A 21,709-nucleotide genomic window follows, 5' to 3' on the forward strand; every position below is an offset into this window, starting at 1 on the left:
CCTGCGTGTTTCATAAAAGTACCTAAACTCGATAAGAAACGATTTTGGTTGCTTTATTATTGTTACCTTGGTCCCGTACATGTTTTATGGTTCTTGATAAGCAGAAATATTGTGCTTTCGCAACAACGTAGAAACGGCGCTTGGAAGTCGAGGCAGTGCGGTGCGGGGCGTGCGGCGCTCGGGAGCTCGCTATCGTATTTATTAAAATTCGAGGGTAGGAGCATGATTCTATCTGTTTTGAAATTATTTACGATATGTTCCGCCTTAAACACGACGAATGGTTTACCTTGGTCCCGTACATTTTGTAGAGTCCTTGGTAAGCAGAAACATTGTATTTACGCAACGGCAACGCAGAAACGGCGCTGGGGAGTCCAGGCGGTGCGGTGCGCGCGGCGCTCGGGAGCTCGCCATCGAAGTTATTGAAATTCGAAGGTAGGAGCATGATTCTACCTGTTTTGAGATGATTTACGATATGTGCTGCCTTGAACACGACAAATGGTGTGCAATGATTTTTTCTAATGTTAGGTAGGAAAGTACACATACACCCTACATGATCTCGATCTGCTGGTTTCTTTGCGTGTGGCTGGAATTTCGCATTGCCGATGTTAAGCTGTGTACCTATTGAAGGGTATGATCCACATTTGAAGATGTTGAAACAAGCACCAGGTATGATGAGATGAGCTCACTTATAAAGGTACGAGGTCTGTTGGTATGTTTTGAAGCGAAAAAAGACCAGCACAATTTCTCTGTTGTGTAAATATGCTCGTCGAAATATCATCATTTAATTACGTCATCATATCTTTTGCAACATTGATTGAGAGCCAACTGAAGACGGTTATATTCGTAAATCGTGGTCACGAACGTCAGATGTTAACTAGTGGGCACTTACATTTTTTTGGCCCGTATCGTCGCATGGCTTAGGAATAGCAGGATTTGAATGACGTGGCGTCGCGGATGCGTGTGTGACCTTGAAGTAGTCAGCCGAAGTATTCCGCACATCTTCGCGGGCGTTTAGCCCAGAAACTAGAGGGGTCATGCCTTAAGAGGGGCGGGGCTATGAACTGCACCGAGTGTTCTTTAAGATGGCTATTTCAGTTCAAAACCTCGTGCAAACGTAGAGCACTCCCTTTAATAGATATCACAAACTTGGTAAGCAGAGTGGGGCACTTGCGTGCGTGTGCGACGCACAGCTCTAATTCGCGGTTTTCGAAGGGAACTTAAGGGCGAAGAGCGTCCGTTGGCACGTATGGTTTGTTATGACGCGCTAATAGCGATTTACTAAATGAGGGCGACCACACGGCGCTTGTGAATACATGACAGCGTGCAGCGTATTTTTACACTACGAGCGTGTGAGAACAAACGCTGCACGCAGAGGATAGTGCCGCGTGTGTTTGATAGCGCTGGCCTGGGGCTATTGAATGACACCCAGACTTTGAGGTGGGTCAGCGACGCCAATTTCTTTGACACAATCCCCACATATATGTATATGTGGGGATTGTGTATATATATATATATATATATATATATATATATATATATATATGTCATATCACGCGAACCCTGATACCCTACTTCCGAAGGCAGGTGGCTGCCGGCCGCATGCGATTCAAACTTTTGACGGCATACACTTCGTGTTCGTTCGAGTAAGAAGCTGCGCCGGCCGGCAGCCGTCTCGAACAGCGTCTCGTCTGGACCTGCCTTCTACAGCACACCACGGAAGCGCAAGGTGCAAGTCCGTCCACCGTCATCATGACGACCGACCAACCGAGGAGATCAACCAGAGCTGGCCTAGCCCAGACATCCGTGCACGAGGATGATGAGCGCGGCTTCATCTGCGATCCCGACATGCGCCGCTTCCCACCGCCCTCACGAGACTCGGCGTCAGATTTGGTAGCTTGTTGGGTGCTCTGGGCGCGGGCTTCAAGTGCACCTACGTCTTACTAGGTACGGGGTGTGCGCCATTGCATACAGATCGAAGCAGGATTGGACGCCTTGCGTGTCCCTCGTGTGTCCCTCGTGTCACGTGTTCGCACGTGTTGTTAGTAAAGCTTGTTAAGATGTCCGCCGTTCCCCCAACACTGACCAGGTTCGCAGCGTAAGCTGATCACGGACATGGACGAACACGCAAAGTGACCAGCAGGGTGATGTGCTTTCCTTACCAAAAGTTATGACATGTTTAATGTGTACGTGAAGAGCATTGTTAGCGCCACAAAATTAGCGGTTCAGTCAATATTGCTTGTAAAAACTTGCATCTAGGGGTCTTAAAACCTTATAAGCTAGATATATTTTAGGGTCTTAATATCTAAGAACGACAACTGTTTCGATTTAGAATCAATGCATCATGTATGTCATAGCATATATGGTACAAGCAATGCTATGCCTGGGAGGTAAAAAGACGCTCGTGCTGCTTTGATCATAGTGAATTTTTGCAAACCAGCTTTCGCAGCAAGGAGGTAGATCCAGAATCCGTATCCTTTTCTTTTCATGGCGGTATAATTGATAATCCACCATACGTCTCCGAACAGCTAATGCTGAACTGCTTTTTTTTCTCAGGAATCCCCAGCATCCGTGATAGAGGTTAGCCAACTATTAAAGGTGAATTTAGGAACTGCTACTTAGCCGGTTCATGAGTCGAAGACCGCGTCAAATGGGTCCCGCGCCTTTTAGGGTCGATGTTTGGAGCGAGCTGCCTTAGCTCGGCTACCTTCATTCCGTGATTTTTAGGCGGAATGGGCTCCGCCATTCCCACGCCCATGAGGCAGGGAAGCATCGGCCACAGCACGGATGCTCTTATCGCTGCATTTCGGCCGGGAGCCGGCGAGCTCGCCTTTACTTTTCGCACCAAATGCATCACGCAGTAACGAGACAGACCCATCCCGCGTCTCACGATGACGGCGTAGACTTACGGGGATCATGGGGCGGATGGCCAGATAGCTCTCGCTACATCAGCTCTGTCTGGCCTTCGGGCGCGGTTTCGGCCACCTGCCTCGCGGTCCATTTGACAGGAGGCCCTTGGGTCCTGTTGCGGTCCGCAATGCGCGCGGTCGAGGTGGCTACGTTTTTCGCGCGGTAACTGAAGAGCTTATGGTGTTTCGGCTACTTGGAAAGGATATCTGGCAACGGAGTTAATGCGCTCTCCTTTATCATCGGAAAAAGCCCATATGTCATGCTCCCAGGGCGTTTATTGTTGCTATACACCGATGTTCTTGGAGGTTTTTGTATTGCGCCAGAATCCCTCTGGTTCCGGAACGTCTCTGGCTGATAATATTCGGAAGGCTGCCAGCTAGGCTACCAGATACAAAATGTAAACATGCGGGTGGTAGGCGAAGGAGGGGGGGTGCTGGACGCGGGTGCTGTGGGTGGCCTACGGTAAGGTGTGTGGTTGTGAGCGTAGGTTGTGAGGGCTGCAGTGGCTATATAGGAAGGAAAAATTGTTTGGACATGTGGTATTCCCTCAAAAGGGTGGGAATCATACAGTGGCGTTGGTAACTCGCCCATGTCTTATCGTGGATCAGTACCTTGAATCTGCCTAATCAGTGATCAGGTTATCAATTTGATGCAGTCAGGAAGTTTTGGATGTATTAGCGTTTGTTGGTGGCTCGTGACTTGTGCAGGTACAAAAATAATGTTCTGTCATGATTTTGTAGTGCATGCCCACCTGTGAACATTTTTTCCAGTGTGTAACCATCCAAATGGGGTATCTTCCATATAGCAGAGCACACATGACTGGTGGCACTCCAACCTGTAACTGTTTTGACTGCTAAGATAACATTTTTTGCTCTACCACAAGTAAAAATTGTCACTTGGATGTTTATCCACCATTAATTCTCAACATGTTTTAAGAAACTTAAGATGTATCAAAAGCCATACTATTGTTCTCTTAAATAAGTGACATCAGCATGTTTGATTGTTTTGTCAGTTAAGGTATTGCAATGGGTTTTGGTTATGTTAACTATCCTTTACCACAGGTCTCGACAAACACTGACTTTTGTTTTGTATTTAGTGAAAAATACTTACCTGTCACAAAATCCATAATGTATTTCCCCAAATGCAGGTGCATAATGAGTCAAGAAGTGCTTCTGAAGCTTGTGGTGCATCAAAAACTTCCACAGATTCGAGGAGGTAAGCTTTTTTCACAGAAGCCTGGGAGATATGTTTTCTTTCAGTATATGTGGACAACATTCATATCACAATGTCATTTAATGTTTAACTGATATGTTGTGAACATTATCATGGCTGCTCATTTTCTTCAAGGGTGTAGCTGATATTTGTTTCCCACTTCACTACCACAGTGTGGCCTACAATCTGTGTTTGTTCAGTGATACTGTGGTTATATTTTGATGATGAATGATATGTTTCCTGATCCTTTTGCCATCTGGAAACTGGTTTTATTGCTGTGCTGAATCAGATGGATTATGATTTTGTGGTTTATTCCCACAGAATCCAAGGAGGAAATTATCCTGCATCCATGCTCAGTGCCAGGCTTGGAAGTTGGCAAGATAGTGGAGATCTCCCACCCGGACCTAGACTTTGCTCGTCTTTTGCTTCAGGTTTCATCTGGATCCCTCAGGGATGATCATAAAGGTGAATGAACAAGCCTTAATGACCTGGATGACAGTGATCACAAATGGAGTTATGCAGCACCAGTAATAAAGGTTGATCACTTGATAGCACAGGGTGTAATGTTTGGGCATAGTTTTGTAAGATCAGTTTAGGTGAGGGTAGGTGGATGCAACAAAGCAGATTTCTCCATGTATTTCAGTTTTTTTCTGTTCAAGACTGATGTGGCTGACATGATGGCTGGAGTTTGAGTATAAGCCAATGCAACTGAACACAAAATTATGTCTGTCCATTTGCACATTGATGTGTGGATGAATATAATATAAGATATATAAATGAAAATGATCAGAAATGAAGTCATGGTAGGGAAGAGTGGAGGCCAATGAAATAGAATTCATGATCATGCTGCACGATTAGAGCACCCAGTTATCCACCCACGTGCCAACAGCAGAGACAGTTGCACAAATAGGCTCCCTGGTAAAGATGCTTTTATGTGGTCAATGCATTTCTAATAGGGGCTATTACTGGTGGTTGTCTGCATGTGTGGTCCATGATTTTGACCAGGCTTCACCCACCTGGTTGCTGTGACCTGGTCTTACTCTGTCCCCATTGACTCCATCTCCATTGACTCTGACCCTCACAAGTCTGCCCCTGTTGACTCTGTCCCCCATTGACTCTGTCCCCATTGACTCTGCCCCCATTTGACTCTGTCCCCATTGACTATGACCCTGACAAGTCTGTCCCCATTGACTCTATTCCTGTTGACTCTGTCCCCATTGACTCTGTCCCCAGTGACTCTACCCCTGTTGACTTTGCCTCTCACAGCTCTGTCCCTGTTAACTCTGTCGCCATCGACTCCATTTCCGTCGAAGCTGTCCCCGTCGGCTCTGTCCCTGTTGGCTCTGTCCCGCGTCGACTCCGTCCCCATCGACTCCGTCCCCGTCGACTCCGTCCCCGTCGTACTGCCGCCCCGCCGATAACGGCTGTGTGTGGACGTTTTCAGTGGACGCCGTCAGTGTGGACAGTACGGTGGTGGAGACGTTCCACCTGCGGGACCGGCTGTACGACTCGGTCAGCGTGCGTCTGGTGGACCCGGCCGACGCCGCGCTCGAGTCGGTGGAGCTGCTCTTCAAGGACCACTACCTTAACCGCAGCGACATGTGGCGCCTCAAGAACAGCCTGGTCAGTGTGACGTGCGCAGGTCACCGCGCAGGCCACGTCTGGGCTGATGCAGCTCCGGTTCCGTGTGCGTGTTGCACTTGGTGCAATGGTACAATACGGCGGTGGGGTCGGCGGCTGCGCCCCAAAGGAAGCGCTCAGTAATTTAAGTAAATTGCGGAGTAAATTGATAAATTTACTTAATTGATTAAGTAAATCAAGTTCGCTGTGATCGGCATTGGACGTCAGCGGAGGTGGTGCAGGATCGCCATCAGTCGAAAACGTGCTGCCGTCGAATGGCAGCGGAATGGCAGCGAGCCAATTTGATTCGGAATGGGCTCCACACGCTGCTTGGAGATTCCAGCTGTCAGTAACAGGGCTTATTTAAGAGGAAAATCACGGCGGGCGCGATTGGCGAACGGAATCCATGGGTCGAGGCCACCGCTGGGTTGAAACTGCCGCTTCCCCGTTCGCTTTCTTCTTGATTTTGACGTACTGCATTCATTGTTGCGTTTCCAAAGCAAATTGTTCACTCTTGAAATCAATAGAGCATGTGGTATGTGAGCGTGTATCCATCCGTGTGGTAATTCATTGATTAATCTCCTAGCTTTTAGGCAGATGAATTAAGTACGTCTATGTGCTAGACTATATGCTCTTGCAAAAATTTGAATGACGATATTTATTAAAGACACGTTACGCCAGCCACGGTGCAGGGTGTGCCATGACCAAAAATTACGCAGATGATGCATAAAGAGGCAGCGTTGGCCGCAAGGGCGAAGATCAGCTGACGCAGAACAGCCGCGGGCAGTATGTACGGCGAACAAATAGGGGTTAAGACACATTCACTTCTGCATGTCTGGACAAGACTTCCCCCTTTGACATTTGAGTTTCTCTAAAAATGGATATCTTTGGCAATGTTTTATAATTTTATTAGTAAGTAATGTTGCAAAACAATCCCCCGGTGATTTCGCCCTAACTTAGGTTGCATTCGCGAGCCGCACTACACAGCATGCAATGAAGGCTACTAAGGCAGTGTAGGATGGAATGTTAATAAGAACACCACCACCAAATTGCCCCATAACAGCAAAAGCCAACACAGAACCGGGGCAGGGCTTCGACACGAGCGCCGCCACGAATCACGCCGCAGACCGGAAGTATCGAGAGCGTGTGACGCTGGAACCGAATAGCCACATGGGGATGTAACCACGGATGATGCACACGCACGCCGGTTGGCTGCCAGCACGCCTCCAGCGAGCAGGTGCCAAACTGGGCTGCCGCTGCCGACAGGTGGGCAAGGTGATGTACCACAAGAAGAACGTGGAGTTCTGCTCGCAGACGGTGCGCTGCCAGGTGTTCGAGATGTGGTCGCAGGGAGACCGCGTGGCGTGCGGTCTGGTCACGCCGGATACCAAGGTCAGTTGGCCGGGCCAGCCGCGGCCCCAGCTGGGTCCGGTGACCGGGTCATCGGCGCGCATACGGGACACGGGATACGTTTGGGGTGCGTACGGGACCGGACCCTGTACCCTGAATCGCCGCTGAGGTCTGTTTGAGGTCATTTGCGACTGGTGCTTTACGGACGGATTGGTGAGCATGAGGTGTTGTTGGCCGGCATGGGGCACCAACACGGAGGTCTGTCTTAACTGCACGGTGTGGAAGGTCGCTTCGGACAGTGCTGACGCTGAGCTTAGCGCCCCTCGTCCCGAGAAGTTAGGTGCGGTGATGGCGTCCCTCGTCCCTTGGAGTGAGGTGCGGTGATGGTGACCCTCGTCCCTGGGAGTGAGGTGCGGGGGTGGGTGCTGCCATCACAGGATCGGTGATGTTTCTTCTGTTGTGGAAGACGCCTTAGCGCCTTACCTCTGCCGCGGCCGTTCGTTATCGCCGTTCCAGCAAACGCGCCCGGCCACCGTGTCGGCCAGCCGTGTCACTCTATCGTGGCTGCGTTCTTTCTTCGGCAGGTGGTGTTCCGGTCAGCCACCAGCATGTTCCACCTCTACATCCAGATGTCAGAGGAAATGTGGGACTTTGACGTTTACGGAGACCTGTACTTCGAGAAGGCCGTTAACGGCTTCCTCAGTGACCTCTTCAACAATTGGAAGGTGCGGAACCTTGCGGAGACGCTTGCTACGTTATGCAGCGTTACGTTTGTTACGTTAAGCAGCCCTTGCTGCTTGGTGTCTGACAGTCACCGCGCCCGCGATGACCAACACGTGAAGTGGCCATCGCGCCTTCACAGACCCCGCGAGGCGCCAGCCGCAGGGCGAACGTCACTTGGGACAGTCAGCAACGGCAAACTGACATTCACGTTCTTACGAAGTCACGGCATGAACCATGAAGCGCAATCGCTCTCTTAAAATGGCACGGCAACAACCACGAGGTGAACATAGCGCTCTTACAGAGGCACGGGACCAACCACGAGGTGACCATGACGCTCTTACAGAGGCACGGGACCAACCACAAGGTGACCATCACGCTCTTACAGAGACATGGGACCAACCACGAGGTGACCATCACGCTGTTCTCCCGGCTCTTCTACAAGGCCAACTCGCTCAGCGAGTTTCCGGAGTACATGCGTCACGATGTACAGAAGGATTTCCGCAACATGTTCTACGAGGACTTCTACAGGTCGGTTAGATGCCCCGGACCGCACCATCCAGCTGCGTGTGGCGGGATCACGGGGCCGTTGTGTTCGGGAAGAGTATGGCGACCATGCGAGTTTAACGGACTTAACAGCAATGCCATCAGTGTTGAGCAGGATTGGAGGCGCCATGATGATTTCAATGTCACCCCGCTGATGCATACTGTTTAAACTTGTCCTGTTCATTTGTACTGCGTAGACATAGTTTACGGTGTCGGCCTACTATATCTCTAAGTTTTTTGCCTATGTACGTTACTGCGTATGTATGCATGTGGCGTTATATGTATAATATATTTATATATATACATACATATATATATACATATATATATATATATATATATATATATATATATATATATATATATATATATGGTTTTGTATATATAAGTGTGCTTTTCTGCTCATATATTTTTATTTATTTCTATATATGGCCTGGAACTAGAAGTGGCCGCACGGCCCCTACCTCACTGGGGCGGGGTACTGGGGGCGTAGTCATGGCCGAGTGGTTAACGTGTCGGACTCCCACTTAAGGGTCCGGGTTCGAATCTCGGTCGTGCCATGGCCCCTGAACGTTAATGTGGCCAATGGAGTCGCTGGCGCTCCATGCAAGAAGCGCGACGACGTGCGTCGCGGCCATTTAAAAAAGCGGGCAGCGCTGTGTTATGACCAAGCGCCCGCGCGGCCTCGATCTCTGTGTCGTGGCCAAGCGCCCGCGCGGCCTCGATCTCTGTGTCGTGACCAAGCGCCCGCGCGGCCTCGATCTCGCCAGGGTTGCCGTGCAAAACGAGCGGTACGAGGACTGGACGCCCGTGCTCTCCACCATCCGGCACCTGTTCATGGGCTACCGGGAGGGCCTGCTGAACTTCCAGCGGGAGCGGGCGCCCCCTGGCGCGCCGCCGCCGCCGCGCGCCTCGCTCAGCTCGGCCGCCCAGGGCAACTTCCTCGAGGTGCTCAACATCTCCATGAATGGTGCGTCCCCCCCCCCTCCGACCACGCGGTGGGTCCAAATGCTAGAAAGCGGTCACTTACTTCAGTGTGTTTTAGTGTGTTTCAGGGAATGGGATACACAGTTATTGCCGTTGTTTTTGTTGGGAATAACGTAAATGTTTGTGGTGGCCGGCCTAGGTCTGTATGCTGCCGATGTGATGCCTTTCCCGTCATTGTCATGCGTTTGCTCGCGTCCGCTCTGCCTCGAGGAACGATCGCGTCACTTTGAACGGCGTGATTCCTCTATGTTGTTCCGTGACGTGTGTGTTGCTGCTGTCTTTTTCGCTGTAAATACGACTTAAGGTTTTATACCCGCTGGTAGACACGGAAATACTTGATTCTGAGAGAAACATAGCATCTGCAGTCGGCATGTCTAAAACACCAACAGCCAATGAAGCCAACATTCATGCTGACACACTGATCTCAAACATAGAATGGCTCGTCCGCATTTATGTGTTCGCTTAGTTTGCCTTTACAGAGCTACTGGCTTGACCAGCGACTGTAAGCGCCAGAGTTTTAACGCCGCCTCCTTGACTAGCGACAATGTGCGGCAGTGTTTGAGAGCCACTGCTCGACTGGCGACTGTGTATGAGTGTTTGAGAGCCACCAGCTTAACTAGCGGCTGTGCGCGGCAGTGTTCGAGATGCACTACCTGCACCGGGCTCTGGAGCGCACCGGCCAGATGTGCGTGGTGGTGTCGCCCGGCGTTGGCGTGTACCAGGTGGAGCGGGAGCTCAACAATCTGACCAAGCAGCGCATCATCGACTACGGCGTCGGCATCGACCTGGTGTGCGTCGGCGAGCAGCCGCTGCACGCCGTGCCTCTGCTCAAGGTGCGTGCGCGCGCGACCGGCGCTCTTCGGCGCCGCCCACCTCCCTGTTGTGGACCGCCGCCGCCAGAGAGCGAGGAATAAGCCCGGCTGGGCGGGGCTCCACGCCATCCACGCGGGTGGGGGGTACTGGCGGCTGTGCCTAAGTTCTAAGTAAGGTTGGTGTCTCCCTCGGCTTCGTCCGCAGCGTCTTGTATTCGATATGTCTTGTTAAGAGTGTCGTTGGCCGCTCGTTCGTCGATCGCTGGCGTCGGTTGCGGTTTGGACCGTCCCGGGATCCTTGAATGAGTCATAACCGGTACATTCGCCAGCACCGTGCAGCTGATTTGGAGATCCTGTAGCGACCTGTAACCGGTGCATTCGCCAGCACCGTGCAGCTAATTTGGGGATCCTGTAGTGAGCTGTAACCGGTGCGCTCACCAATGCCGTGCAGTTGGCGTCACGTCTTCAGCTGTTCTGGCTGCTAAAACCTGACACCGAATCGTGAAAGCGCCCCAAGAACGGGCGGGTCCCTGGATCGCACGCCGGAGTGTGGGATCGCCTGCACAGATGAACCCACACTTCTGCCAGCACCAATGTCCTTGTCCTCCTTGGCCAATTTATCTCACGTTGCTGTGACGTCTGGTCGGCGGGATCTGTGCACAGTTCGTGTTTTGTGTTCTTTGGTTGCCTTACTGTGACTGAAAGTTATATTTTTCTTGCTAGTTGGGTGGCGGGGAGTTGTGGTGATATTGCAGTGCTGCTGAAGCCGACCTGATCAAGAAGTTTAATGCAAATATTGAACAATTGATACAGCGCGGTGTGTAAACAATCGCGCCTCTTGTGAACTATTGGATGAGCCTGCGATCGATGATTGCAAATATCCTACGCAAACAGTCCTGAATAAAGGTCTTAGAGAAATGCAAGAATCCGTTAACGAATTTTGCCAAGCCCATTTGCTTTTTTGGCCCAGGTTATGGTAAAGCGGTCGCTTGCTACTGTTTTGCCAACGTTTCACGCGGAGGTTAGAGCTATTTCTGCAGTGTGTGGCGTTTTTTTGGGAAGCTGACCAAATGATCCTGGCTGCGAACGCCGGTCACTGGCCGTTCACCGCCACACCCTGCTGCCTCAGTTCCACAACAAGAGCCTGACGGAGACGCAGGACTACTACCTGCCACACACCTGGATCAACCTCAGCTTCTACTCGTCCAACAAGCGGGTGGGCTACTCGGAGTTCGTGCCGCGCATCAAGGTGCCGCCGAGCGCGCCCAAGGCGCCCGTGGCGCGCGTGCAGTCGGTGCTGCCGCGCGGTCGCCCGCCGCCCAGCGAGCACGCCATCCCCAGCTCCGTGTACGACTACGACGCCCACGACGCCGACGTCTTCCGCATGCCCGCCAACGCCACCTATAAACAGTGAGTTGGTGAAGCGCGGCGGGAGTTGGGCAGCGAGATGAGATGTGTTATGTCATGAAGTCTGGATTGTGCCGTAAGCGGACAGAATATGGCTGTATAGAGATGAGGCGCTGGCTTCGCATAAAAATGACATCTGTCTGTGTCGATGGGTTGTGAAGCTCGAAGCCTGTCAAAGGCATTTGGCAGAGGCGCATTGTGCCTGTCATTAAAATACAAGGCCGTCTTGGATTTCACAAACCGTAGCGATCTGTTTCGCAGATCCCTGGCAAGTTTAGCCCGTACAAACTAAAGCAGCGCGGTTCTGCCGAATGCCAGGGATTTTCTTACAGGGGGGGGGGGGGGGGGGGAGGGGGACCGGAGCTCACGAGAACGTATTGCGCCGATCGCAAACGTTCTGTCATGCGCCATTTATGGCATAGAAATGCGAAATGCGGGTCTAGGGAATGAGTGTCCGGGCCCGCCTCCCTCCTTGGCTGCACATGCAGAGTTCGTCAGCCGGTGTCAGTCGGTGTCAGTTAGTCGGTGTCGGTGATGGCTGCCATGTTGAGCTGACAGCCAGCGGACGGTGCTGCCGATCCGTCGGCGCGCCGCTGAACCGCGTCCGACGCGTCCCCCCCACCAGGGCGACGATGACCCTGCAGCGCGTGCCGCCGCGCAAGCGCACCGTCACCACCTCGCACGTGAAGCCGCCGCGCCCGCCGACCGACTCGGCCGTCTCGTCGCCGATCGCCGAGCAGGTGTACAGCTCGTCAGCCACCGGGTTTGTCACACCAGGTGGGTTGGCGGCGCCCGCTGGCGGCGCCGCGCCGCGCTCGCCGCACGCCGGGCCCGCTGCCGCGCCGGCTCCAAACGGAGCCGGCGCGGCGTGACGTCACTGCGGCGCGGCGCGCGCGAAGGACGGGCGGTGCGGGCGCTGTGTGTTGTGAAACTGCTGTCGGCGGCATGCGCTGGGCTGTTGCTTGGCAACAAATGCGATGCTCAAACGTTTGATGCACTCGCAAGCTGAGACTGAAGCAACCACTTACAAATGTAGCTGCCTACGAGTGCCGTCACGTCAGGGTAGTGAACACGTCCCGTGGCGACGCCGCTAAAGGTGTAGTGATCTGTGGAGCAGGGTCTGCCCAGCGGTGCAGCCGAGCTACGACACTTTACGGAAGTAATTTGTAGTAACTGCATCTTTACCCTTGAGCGTGTGTAGGCGACGCGTGATAAAAGTAGGTACCATTGACGTAAATAAAGTAGCGATCCTTGTTGTTCATGGGTTCTGTGTTACGGAACTATTGCGTTTTTCGGAAAACACGGAACTTAAATGTAAATAGAAAATAAACCTCTACCACCATTCCAAGTGGTATACAAGGTTATGGCGCTCAGGCGCTGACCGCGACCCAATCTTGACCCTGTCGCCGTGCGCAAGCGCAGCTGATCTGCCTGCCGCCGGCGCCCGCCAGCCCGGCTGCTGCTCTGTGGCATCCGCTGCCCGGGGGTGCATTCGTGCCGCCCGCCGCCGCAGACTGACCGGCCGGCTGGGCCGGCGCGTGTGACTGACTAACCGACTGGGAGGCCGCACGTCAGCCGACCCTGCTGCCTCTGACGGGTTGAGGGCTCGCGCGTCGCGTGTGATGGCTAACGGACTCAAACATGGCATGTTGTAGGCTAGCGACCGTTAGAGGGAGTGTGTCACCTGTTTTGTCATGTTCACTGGAGGGTAGATGACAAGACTCGTCCTCGTCCGGGTTGGTCGGTGACACTAGGTTTCACGAAGTCGCCCAGGGTAGCTCAGAATTTGTAATCGAGTTGGCCGCCCCACACAAGGAATGCCGTTATACTGTGTGACCATCACTTTGAAAGTAATACTTCTGGTTTGATTCGCTTTTCCAACATGTTTTCTATGAAATATTCGTAATACGCAATTGAAGATGCACAAAGACTTGAACTCTCTACAGGGTAAAGACACACAAGTATGGGGTCATAATCATGTCAACTCATCGAAACGTCATACCATGGCTTTGAATCCTCTCTCACATGGCACGGCGAGTCTTTTCAAATGGTTTTTCGACTTTAGGAAACATTGTTTACATGGATGCTCAGTTCGTTGCAAGACCGTGTTAACAACCAGGTTGCCAACCAGCTAACCAGAAACATATCACCTGGACTAGTGATTTACTTGTTCAAAGTTCCACGAATGTACTTCTTGCTAAATGGCTTGTGCCACCCGCTGTACCAATCATGAACATTCTTTTCTTCTGACGTCATTCGTATCTGTCAATGGCGGAACACATTTTGACCACCACACTTTGGGTGTAGCAAGGGTCTGACTGTTGGTGTTGCGGGTTAGCTTTCTCCCTGTTTCGTGCTCATTTTCACGGAAATTTAAACGGCTGAATATCCCGCTAGAACGGATTGTGTGCGCTTAGGTTGCTTACTCCAAAAGCGAAACCTGGGGCTATAGGTACACATTTTGTCGTACTGTGTCGAGCTGGAACCGCGTAATTTTCAATAGAAAATGAAATGAAGTGAAATGGATTTGCTTCAAGTATATTATGATGCAGTACTATGGTAAGACATAACTGGCCCCCAGATATCACCAGAGTATGGTTTTGATTCGCGTCCCAAAGGTGGCACACTCCCTTTAGGGCTGGTACTTGGCGGTGGCAAGCTAACCGACCCCGCCGCCGCATGCGATCGGCCCGGCACGGCTGGTGATTGGCTGAGCGGGCGCGCGCCGGCAGTGACGCGGCGCCGCCATTGGTCTGTTTTAGCGCGCGCCTCGCCGCTCGTGCAGAGCCCAGTGTCGCCGCCTGGTGAGCTATACTCGTCGTCGTTCGGGTCCGTGTTCGGCAGTGACCGGTCCGGTGAGTGATAGACGCGGCATGGCCTGCGCTGACCTGGCTGTGGTGGCAACCATCCATGCGCCCTATAACGGGCTGATGGGCTGCTCACACGGCTGGGAAACCGTTAACCAGGATGTCAAATGGCGCTTGCGCTGTGGTTGGATTGAAGCTGGACTGCGGCATGGGGGTCCCCCTCCCCCGGTCTGGTGTGTGGTGACCGTTGCTCGGGAGCAGTGGTACTAGGAAATAGCAACTGGAGTGGGTGAAGCCGTGAAGGTGATCTACGTCCTTGCGTGTGCCGAACTAATGCTGATTAATAACGTGGATAGGTGCAACATGTGGCCCTGTCGTCGACAGACGCCGACTGACACATCCCCACGTCTTGCATTTTTGCGTTCCAATATTTTTCAGTGTGACATATCCCTGAATATTTCATTCTGCACGTCCCTGCCCTGAATGCTGTCTTGGAACAAGACATCAATCAAGAACAAATTTGTATGGCGTTGCTGTGTACTTCTAGCACATAAGGGCTTTCTTCACTCACGTCCCCAGGCTGTCGTGTGCCTCTGCCCACTTAATATAGCCGATGTGCATCTCGCCAGACCATACCAGACCACCATATGTGCGCCTCGCCAAACCATACCAGACCATCCAGACCATACCAGTCCATACCAGTCCATACCCAGTCATTGTGAAACCAGTCCACTAAACAACACCAAAGCATGGTGTGTCCCTGATCCGTGCTGCGCTGTGCGCTCCGCCGCCTCCTCCCACGTGGCCTTCGTGGCGCCGGGGCGCGTGACAAGTATGGGTCGACCTCTGCCTCAACTCCGATGTGGAGTCAATCCATCACCAGCTGACCGAGAGACCACGCCCGGGGCCGCCGGACCTGGCGGCGCGCTAACGGGCGCGGCGCGGCGCGGCGCCTCCCGCAGACGGCGGCACGCTGCGGCGCGTCTCGTTCGACGACAGCGACGTGACCCGCTCGCCGCCGCGGCCGGCCGCCTCGGCCGTGTCGGCCTGTGACCTGAGCCTCAGCCGCGTGGCCGTGCCGCACGGGCCCGGCCGCGCCCTCTTCAACCCGTTCGACCCCAGCAACATCGTGGTCAAGCACACCTCCAGCCGGCGCCGCTGGACGCATATCTTCCCCAAAGGTGGGCGGGCGCCGCCGCCGGCGACGCGCGGGTCGGGCCGCGCGGCAGGGAGGCGAGCGGGCCGGCGGTGTATGGCGGCGGCGCCTCCCCCGCGGCCGTGGCGAGCGCTCGTATGACAGGGCGTGCGTGCCGTGGAATAGACGCCTGTTTCGTGGTCTGTTACACGAATGCGCTCCGCCGGGGCAGTTGTGTGTGTGGAGATTGGGCGGGGCCGATTCGCTCCGAACGCGTCGACATGGCACGGCTGCGACGTGATCCGTAGTGACGCAGGCAGCTGCGAAGAGAAGTAACCCAGCCGCGCGCAGGCAACAACGCTCCACCGCCGGCTTTGTGGCTGTTGCGAGTCTCTGAGCCTCGAGCCGCTCGCCCGATTTTCATAAAGCCATCACCACTCAACGCGCAGCGTATGAATTTAGGAGTCGTGAGTAGTCTAGTGGTCCCGGGTCACTAAAGTGATCATGCCTTTGGTGTGCTTCCGTCGGTGACTGCGGCATTCTCCGTCTTCAACTTTGTCATTATTTCGAAAGCCGAAAATGGCACAGGCGTTACGCCATCCCGCTGTTTATTGCTGAGGCTAGCGGTGCGAGATCAAACAAAATTCAATAGCATCGCGATGTGTTTGTACGTCTCTAGGCATCATAAATGATTTCAATATTTTTGTTCTTCTCTAAGGAGGTTAATCGCTCCAGTGTCTGAGCGGCGTTCAGATGAGAGTAGCCGCTGTGGATGACCTGCTGTGGGAGCAGTGCCCCGCCATCCAGGTGGGATGAACTATAGACTGGTAGGGCCCGGGCTGGGAGCCAAGCAGCACCCGGGATTGCCGAGGCCGCACACGCGACAGTCACGCGGCCGCGCTGTAAATGTTCCCCAGAACGTCGGGAGAGATACGATGCCCCGGGTGGGGCAAGCCGCCGCGGTGGTGTGTCTCGAGCGCTGCGTGTCTGGCGCGCGGGAGGTGAGGCTCGTGCCCTCATCGCCTCACCATCGGACCGGCCGTTGGCGACGAGCCTCCCTGGGCGCGCCAGCCGAGCGTCAGCAGTGGTAGCCGGAGCGCCAGCTGCGCAGGCGTGCGCACGGTTCGGCGGCGGGTCATGTCTCGTGCTGTTCCAGGTCCGAAGGGAGTGCTGTTCCAGCAGCACCACTACGCCAACGCCATGGGTCTGGACCTCAGCGCCAAAGGTAGGCCGTCCTAGGCCGCCACTGGGCGCGCGCTGCCGGTGTCCTCCAGGGATGTGGTGATGTCATGACGGTATGCTCATTCCCACTGGTAACGATTGGTAGGACTTAGACGTTATCATGCAGTGATATGGAGTACGTCAAGTTCCGATTTCGATTCCTAGCCCGGCTAAGTACTGTTTGCCGCGTGGGCACTTTTCCCGTATTTTCCGCATCCCCATGTGCCTGGCATCCAGCCGTCCGACCCAGCAGCGGACTCGGGCTGCACGGGGCACCCGGATCTGAACCCACGCTGTGTGAGTGATTTAGTGATAGTGTGATTCACCGAGATGATCTCTTGACCGATGTGTGATGTCTTAGGCTATTTTACTAGTTTTCACATTGTCTCTTTTATGCCCGTTTATATCAATGACGACGTGTAACTTTGAAAAAGCCACTGGATCTTGTGGAAAGTTACGAAATATATGAACATGAACATGAACAGTGGCGGCCGGACCGCGGCACACCTGCGGCGCCAGCGCCCCCCCCCCCCCCCCCCAGACTCACGGACGGAGGGGAGGACGGCCGCTGACCGGCCGGCGCGCTGACGCTCCGCCTGTCCCGCAGATGCGCCGCCCTCGTCCAGCGAGCCGACGGCCGGCAGTCCGTCACTGGCCTTCTTGTGGGGTGCCTCCAGCACCGGCGAGCAGGAGTGGTCGGCGCATATCACCACAGGTCAGTCCCGGCCGCCGCCGGAAAGCAGCGTCTGTGCATACGCGCGCGCGTGCGCGCCGCCGGCGGCTCGCTCTCGCCTGTGTCCGGGGGGGGGGGGGGGGGCGCGGCGCGGCGCCCCGGTGGGATGACTTCACCCGTTCACCCGCTCTGTCCCCCCACGGAAGAAAAACGACCGTCGCACCTGGCATCTGGAAACCCATCCCAAACGCAACTCGCTACGATGCAAACATTGAGGAATTCGGTCACGGAAATATCACCACGGGAAGCGCTGTTCAAGGGGTAATGAGCAGCTTTCGGCTCCACGTCAAAAGAAACATATTTGTGAGTCAGTCGATGTACAGTCCTAGGTGACTCGATTTGACCAATGGGAGCCAGCAGCCGTTTCTCTTCTGCTGGGGCGGCAGCGCTGGCGGCCGGGAGTGCAGAGGCGTCCCCGGCGTGCCTGGCCTGGTTCGCTCGGCACTGCCAGCGACGGCCGAGCTGGAGCCGGAACAGTCTCGGCCGGCGTCGGTCGGTGCTGGGGATGAGCCCCAAGGCGCTTACCTGGTGCTTAAAGAGACTGGGAGTGGTAATGAGGCTGAGATGTCCTGTTTGCTGCCGTCGGCTCGTGAAAATACAGTTGCATTTGGGCGGGAGTAGCTTCATTTCACAACGTAGAGTCCGATATTATTTTGATGTTGAGTTTCTCATTGCCACGCGCATCAAGACCGTGGGTGTCAGTCGTGGAATGTTGAGTGCTGCAGTGCCTTTATTACGCGTGAACGCGTATGATAGTGTCAATTCAACGTGCGTCGTGCTTTCATTTTCCCGAATCACTGCCAGCGTTGTTGGTGTCCTGAGCGCGCAGCGTGTCTGATGCTCCGATCTAACAGGGTTCTGTCTTTTTAGCGTACATCGTCGGAGTTTTAGTAGGTAAAGAAAACTCCCGAGGCGACTGTATTTGTTGCATCTCGCGTTAGCCAGTTGTGCTTGCTTGGCCCGCTTGATAGTGCCCCTGCCTTGGCACTGTGGCGTCGTTAGTGCTCGGTGCTCACGCGTACTAAGCGCGCCCCGAGGGCATGCCGTGTGACGTCACGCCCGGCGCGCGGCTGCGGTCGCTGCACGCTGGCTTATGGCGGTCAGCGGCGTGCTCGCCGTAGCAAACGCTGACGGCCAGCTACCTGTGACGTCACAGGTAGGTGCGGCTCACGCATGATTAATAACTTCGTACCCCCGTCCCCTGTGAGGACGGGGGGGGGGGACAGGTGGATCAGGACCTTTCCGTGGTGGTGGTGGGGGGGGGGGGGGGGGGGTTGTATGCTCCGATGACCCTGTGAGCGGCTGGGGAAGCGTTTAAAGCGTCCACTCCGACCAAAGGGAGGAGCCAGACTAAACGTGCCTCCCGCAAGGGCCCTGACCACGATCAGGGCAGGGCTCAGCAGCCCCTCGGCCCCAGCTTTGAGTAATGCCGTGCCGTGTCCCGTTGTGTCCTACGGGAGTGGTGAAGGGGTCCTGGGTGTCAGCCGGCCGCCGTGCGGGTCGGCCTGGGCGTTCACCAACATTCACCGTTGGCCTCAGTTTTCGACCTGTGGGTGCCCCGTGCTGGCTAGCTGTGGGAGTGTGCCCGGGCGCACACGGAGAAGGTGTATGAACAGCTGTTAGTGAGTCAGGGCACGGGCTGCCGCGGACTCCTGCCCGACGGCTCCGCGGCGCACCTCTGGCGCTCCCACCAGCGCATTGCGCGTCCGCAGCCCCGCCGGCACAGTAGTCGCCCGCCGTCCCGTCCCCTTGTTGATCTCGGTTGTGGGTTGGGGAACGTCGTGCTCGAAAACAGATCAGCTTCTACCTAGCCACGGCTGACTCACAATCAAATCACACCACTACTACGCTGCTACCCAGCGAAGGGCAGGTTGAAACGGCCCCGCCCGCTGAACTTAGAGGTGCACCTGACTCCTCTGGAAGGTGTCCGCCACCCGGACAACTATCCCACGTGAGATTACAAAAGATGAGGAAATCAGGAGGATGCTGAGCGTTAAAGTACACAGCGTTTGAGTTGGCGGAGCTGGTATGCGGTCCGTGCCCATACAGGTTAAACCGTGCCCACTTCAAAATTCTGTGCAGGAAGTCATTAGCTGCCGGGACCTGCGGTGGGATGGGCGGGGGGGGGGAGAATCAGCGTGAATGAAATCTTTGAAGGAGTGACGAACGCCAAACACACCATGAGAAGGGTAGGTGACGAGTTGTTGCCCACGGGCTCCATTTCCCTGGCTTTCAACGGTTCTTCGCTGCCAGAGAGGGTAGCAACCGGCTTAACTTCCTTTCCGTCAGTTTCTTCGCTCCCGATCCTGTACGGCGCTCTAAAGCCATTCGTTTAGGTGCTTACCGCTCGTGGCTGACGTCTGCGGCACACCCCGTGGGGACGAGCCGGTGTGGTGATGCGCGATTGGGTGATGAGTGAGGGAAATATGTCGGATGTAAGAACAAACGAACGGCAGAAAGATAGCCGGAATATGCATCAGGCGGATGCACGCCGATATTTCCGTGTCAAACTCTGAAACGACTTTGGGTTTCGCGCAATTCCTGAAAGCAGAGCATCATGGTGCCAGAATTATCGTTCGTTTTTAGGCAACCAGCCTCATTTATACCGAGGGCAGGCCCTGTGTGCCCCAGCGCCCACACTGCTGGGCAGACTATCCAGCTGTCCAGCTGCTGAGCCGTGCGTCGAGCCTCGTCACCTGAGAACGACACGGGACCGGATGGCGTCAATGGCGCCGGCGCCCCCCCCCCCCCCCCGCTCCCCACAAGCGCACTGCGCCGCCGCCACGTCCGCCACAGCAACACCTAGCCTCAGCCGCCTCTGGCGGCGCCGCGCGCCTGCGGGACACGTGTGGGCATCGGGCACGGGCCTCATCTCTGTGCGGCCAGACCCTGGGGCGCACTAACAGCTATGGATGTGTAGCCGTGCTGTGTGCGGGGTGCGTCTGTGTCGTCGTGAGGCCGCTGGTATGCCCCCGTCCCCGTCCCGACCCTCGCCTTCGCTCTGCTTTAGGAGTTCGTGTGCTGCCCCGCGCGCGCCGCCCGAAGACGCCCGGGGCGTGGTGCGGCCAGTGTGCGGTTTGGTGGGAGCGGCCGGAATGAGCAGCGGACATGAAACACATCACCAGAAAACCGAGCACTCGATGATTCAAAGTATGCGTGCCGTTTGAAAATTTGTCGATGATAGATTTGTGACGTGATTTTTGATTAGTTCTAACGTGTATGGTTATCCATTGTCTGTTGAAGATACCTGGTAGTTTTGTCTTCATGTTTAATGTGTTAAGGAGCTGAGGTCCCAAGCAACATCATCTATTTAAAAGCAGTGTGACCCAGTAACAAACATATGGAGATGAGTTCACCATAACTGTCGCCGATCTCCGCGCCAGAAGCCTCAAATTGAGGTCCCTAACGCCGATGCATTCGGCCTTAACGACCTGCATGTACAGAACCCACCATTCTCTCCTACGCCAAGAACCACAAATTTGTTCCAGAAATGCCCCTCGGCAACGGTTAAACGTTACAAAGCAGGAATCCTGACCAGGCGATACAAGTACACTCCACGGTAGTTGCAAAGTGTGTATTTTTCTCGAATGTTATCCTCGGAGGCGTACATTTTACCGATTATATCTGCATGCGGGCTCCACGGCACATGCATTTCTCAGAGATATTAGCACACTCTACCAGAGGAAGGTGACTGTTCGCGCCGCTCCAGTCACGTGTGACTGAAAAGTGTGACCAGGCGGCGAATAGGCCGCAAAACACCAAGGGGTTACCACTGGCTTAAACGCCGTCAGATTTGAGATGCCCTGGCTACAGGCTACACTCGTCAAACTGCGATGAAGCAGAGGAAAATGTGTTTGTTTCACAGAACGTGGGTTTGTAAACTCTTGTGGTGTGTCACGCACTTTAATGATGCAAAAAGGGAAGACAGGCCTCTTTATCCATACACGATAATTCAGAAGTTCCTTGGGGAAAAAGCTTTTCATACAAGGAGCGTATGATAGACCGGTAGCAAGAGGAACCACTATGCATAGACAGGCCGCGATGTCAGCTGTTAAATGACGCGAAGCCTGCCAATTGGAAGTGCAGCACCATTGCAGCGGCAAGAGGTAGTAAATGGAGCACATTCGAAATGGGCACAAAAACGTGACGTGAGTAAAAGCGTCCCACAGTTTTTTCCCCAATTGATATGCATATGTCGAATTACGGAGTGCTGATGGCGAGTTTCGTGTTGGTTGTGTGGCCCGGCCGTTCC

General features: G+C 54.4%; 1 protein-coding gene across 1 annotated transcript in view; it reads left to right on the plus strand.

Annotated features, from left to right (window-relative positions):
• The first annotated feature begins 3,318 nt into the window (after positions 1 to 3,318).
• Positions 3,319 to 21,709, plus strand: part of LOC119090119 (GATOR complex protein Iml1) — a 38,665-nt gene continuing 20,274 nt past the window's right edge. Inside the window, exons 1-16 of the mRNA XM_037212913.1 lie at positions 3,319 to 3,369; positions 4,055 to 4,122; positions 4,441 to 4,584; positions 5,564 to 5,742; positions 7,006 to 7,131; positions 7,674 to 7,814; positions 8,198 to 8,340; positions 9,126 to 9,325; positions 9,979 to 10,175; positions 11,284 to 11,564; positions 12,187 to 12,338; positions 14,324 to 14,416; positions 15,331 to 15,549; positions 16,660 to 16,728; positions 17,332 to 17,439; positions 18,328 to 18,351. Of these exons, the coding sequence (XP_037068808.1) occupies positions 4,062 to 4,122; positions 4,441 to 4,584; positions 5,564 to 5,742; positions 7,006 to 7,131; positions 7,674 to 7,814; positions 8,198 to 8,340; positions 9,126 to 9,325; positions 9,979 to 10,175; positions 11,284 to 11,564; positions 12,187 to 12,338; positions 14,324 to 14,416; positions 15,331 to 15,549; positions 16,660 to 16,728; positions 17,332 to 17,439; positions 18,328 to 18,351 (2,137 nt within the window). The 5' untranslated portion in view covers positions 3,319 to 3,369; positions 4,055 to 4,061. The remainder of the gene's footprint in view (positions 3,370 to 4,054; positions 4,123 to 4,440; positions 4,585 to 5,563; positions 5,743 to 7,005; positions 7,132 to 7,673; positions 7,815 to 8,197; positions 8,341 to 9,125; positions 9,326 to 9,978; positions 10,176 to 11,283; positions 11,565 to 12,186; positions 12,339 to 14,323; positions 14,417 to 15,330; positions 15,550 to 16,659; positions 16,729 to 17,331; positions 17,440 to 18,327; positions 18,352 to 21,709) is intronic.

Source organism: Pollicipes pollicipes, unplaced genomic scaffold (assembly GCF_011947565.3).
Source record: "Pollicipes pollicipes isolate AB1234 unplaced genomic scaffold, Ppol_2.1 Scaffold_3087;HRSCAF=3621_pilon_pilon_pilon, whole genome shotgun sequence".
Lineage (NCBI taxonomy): Eukaryota > Metazoa > Arthropoda > Thecostraca > Pollicipedomorpha > Pollicipedidae > Pollicipes > Pollicipes pollicipes.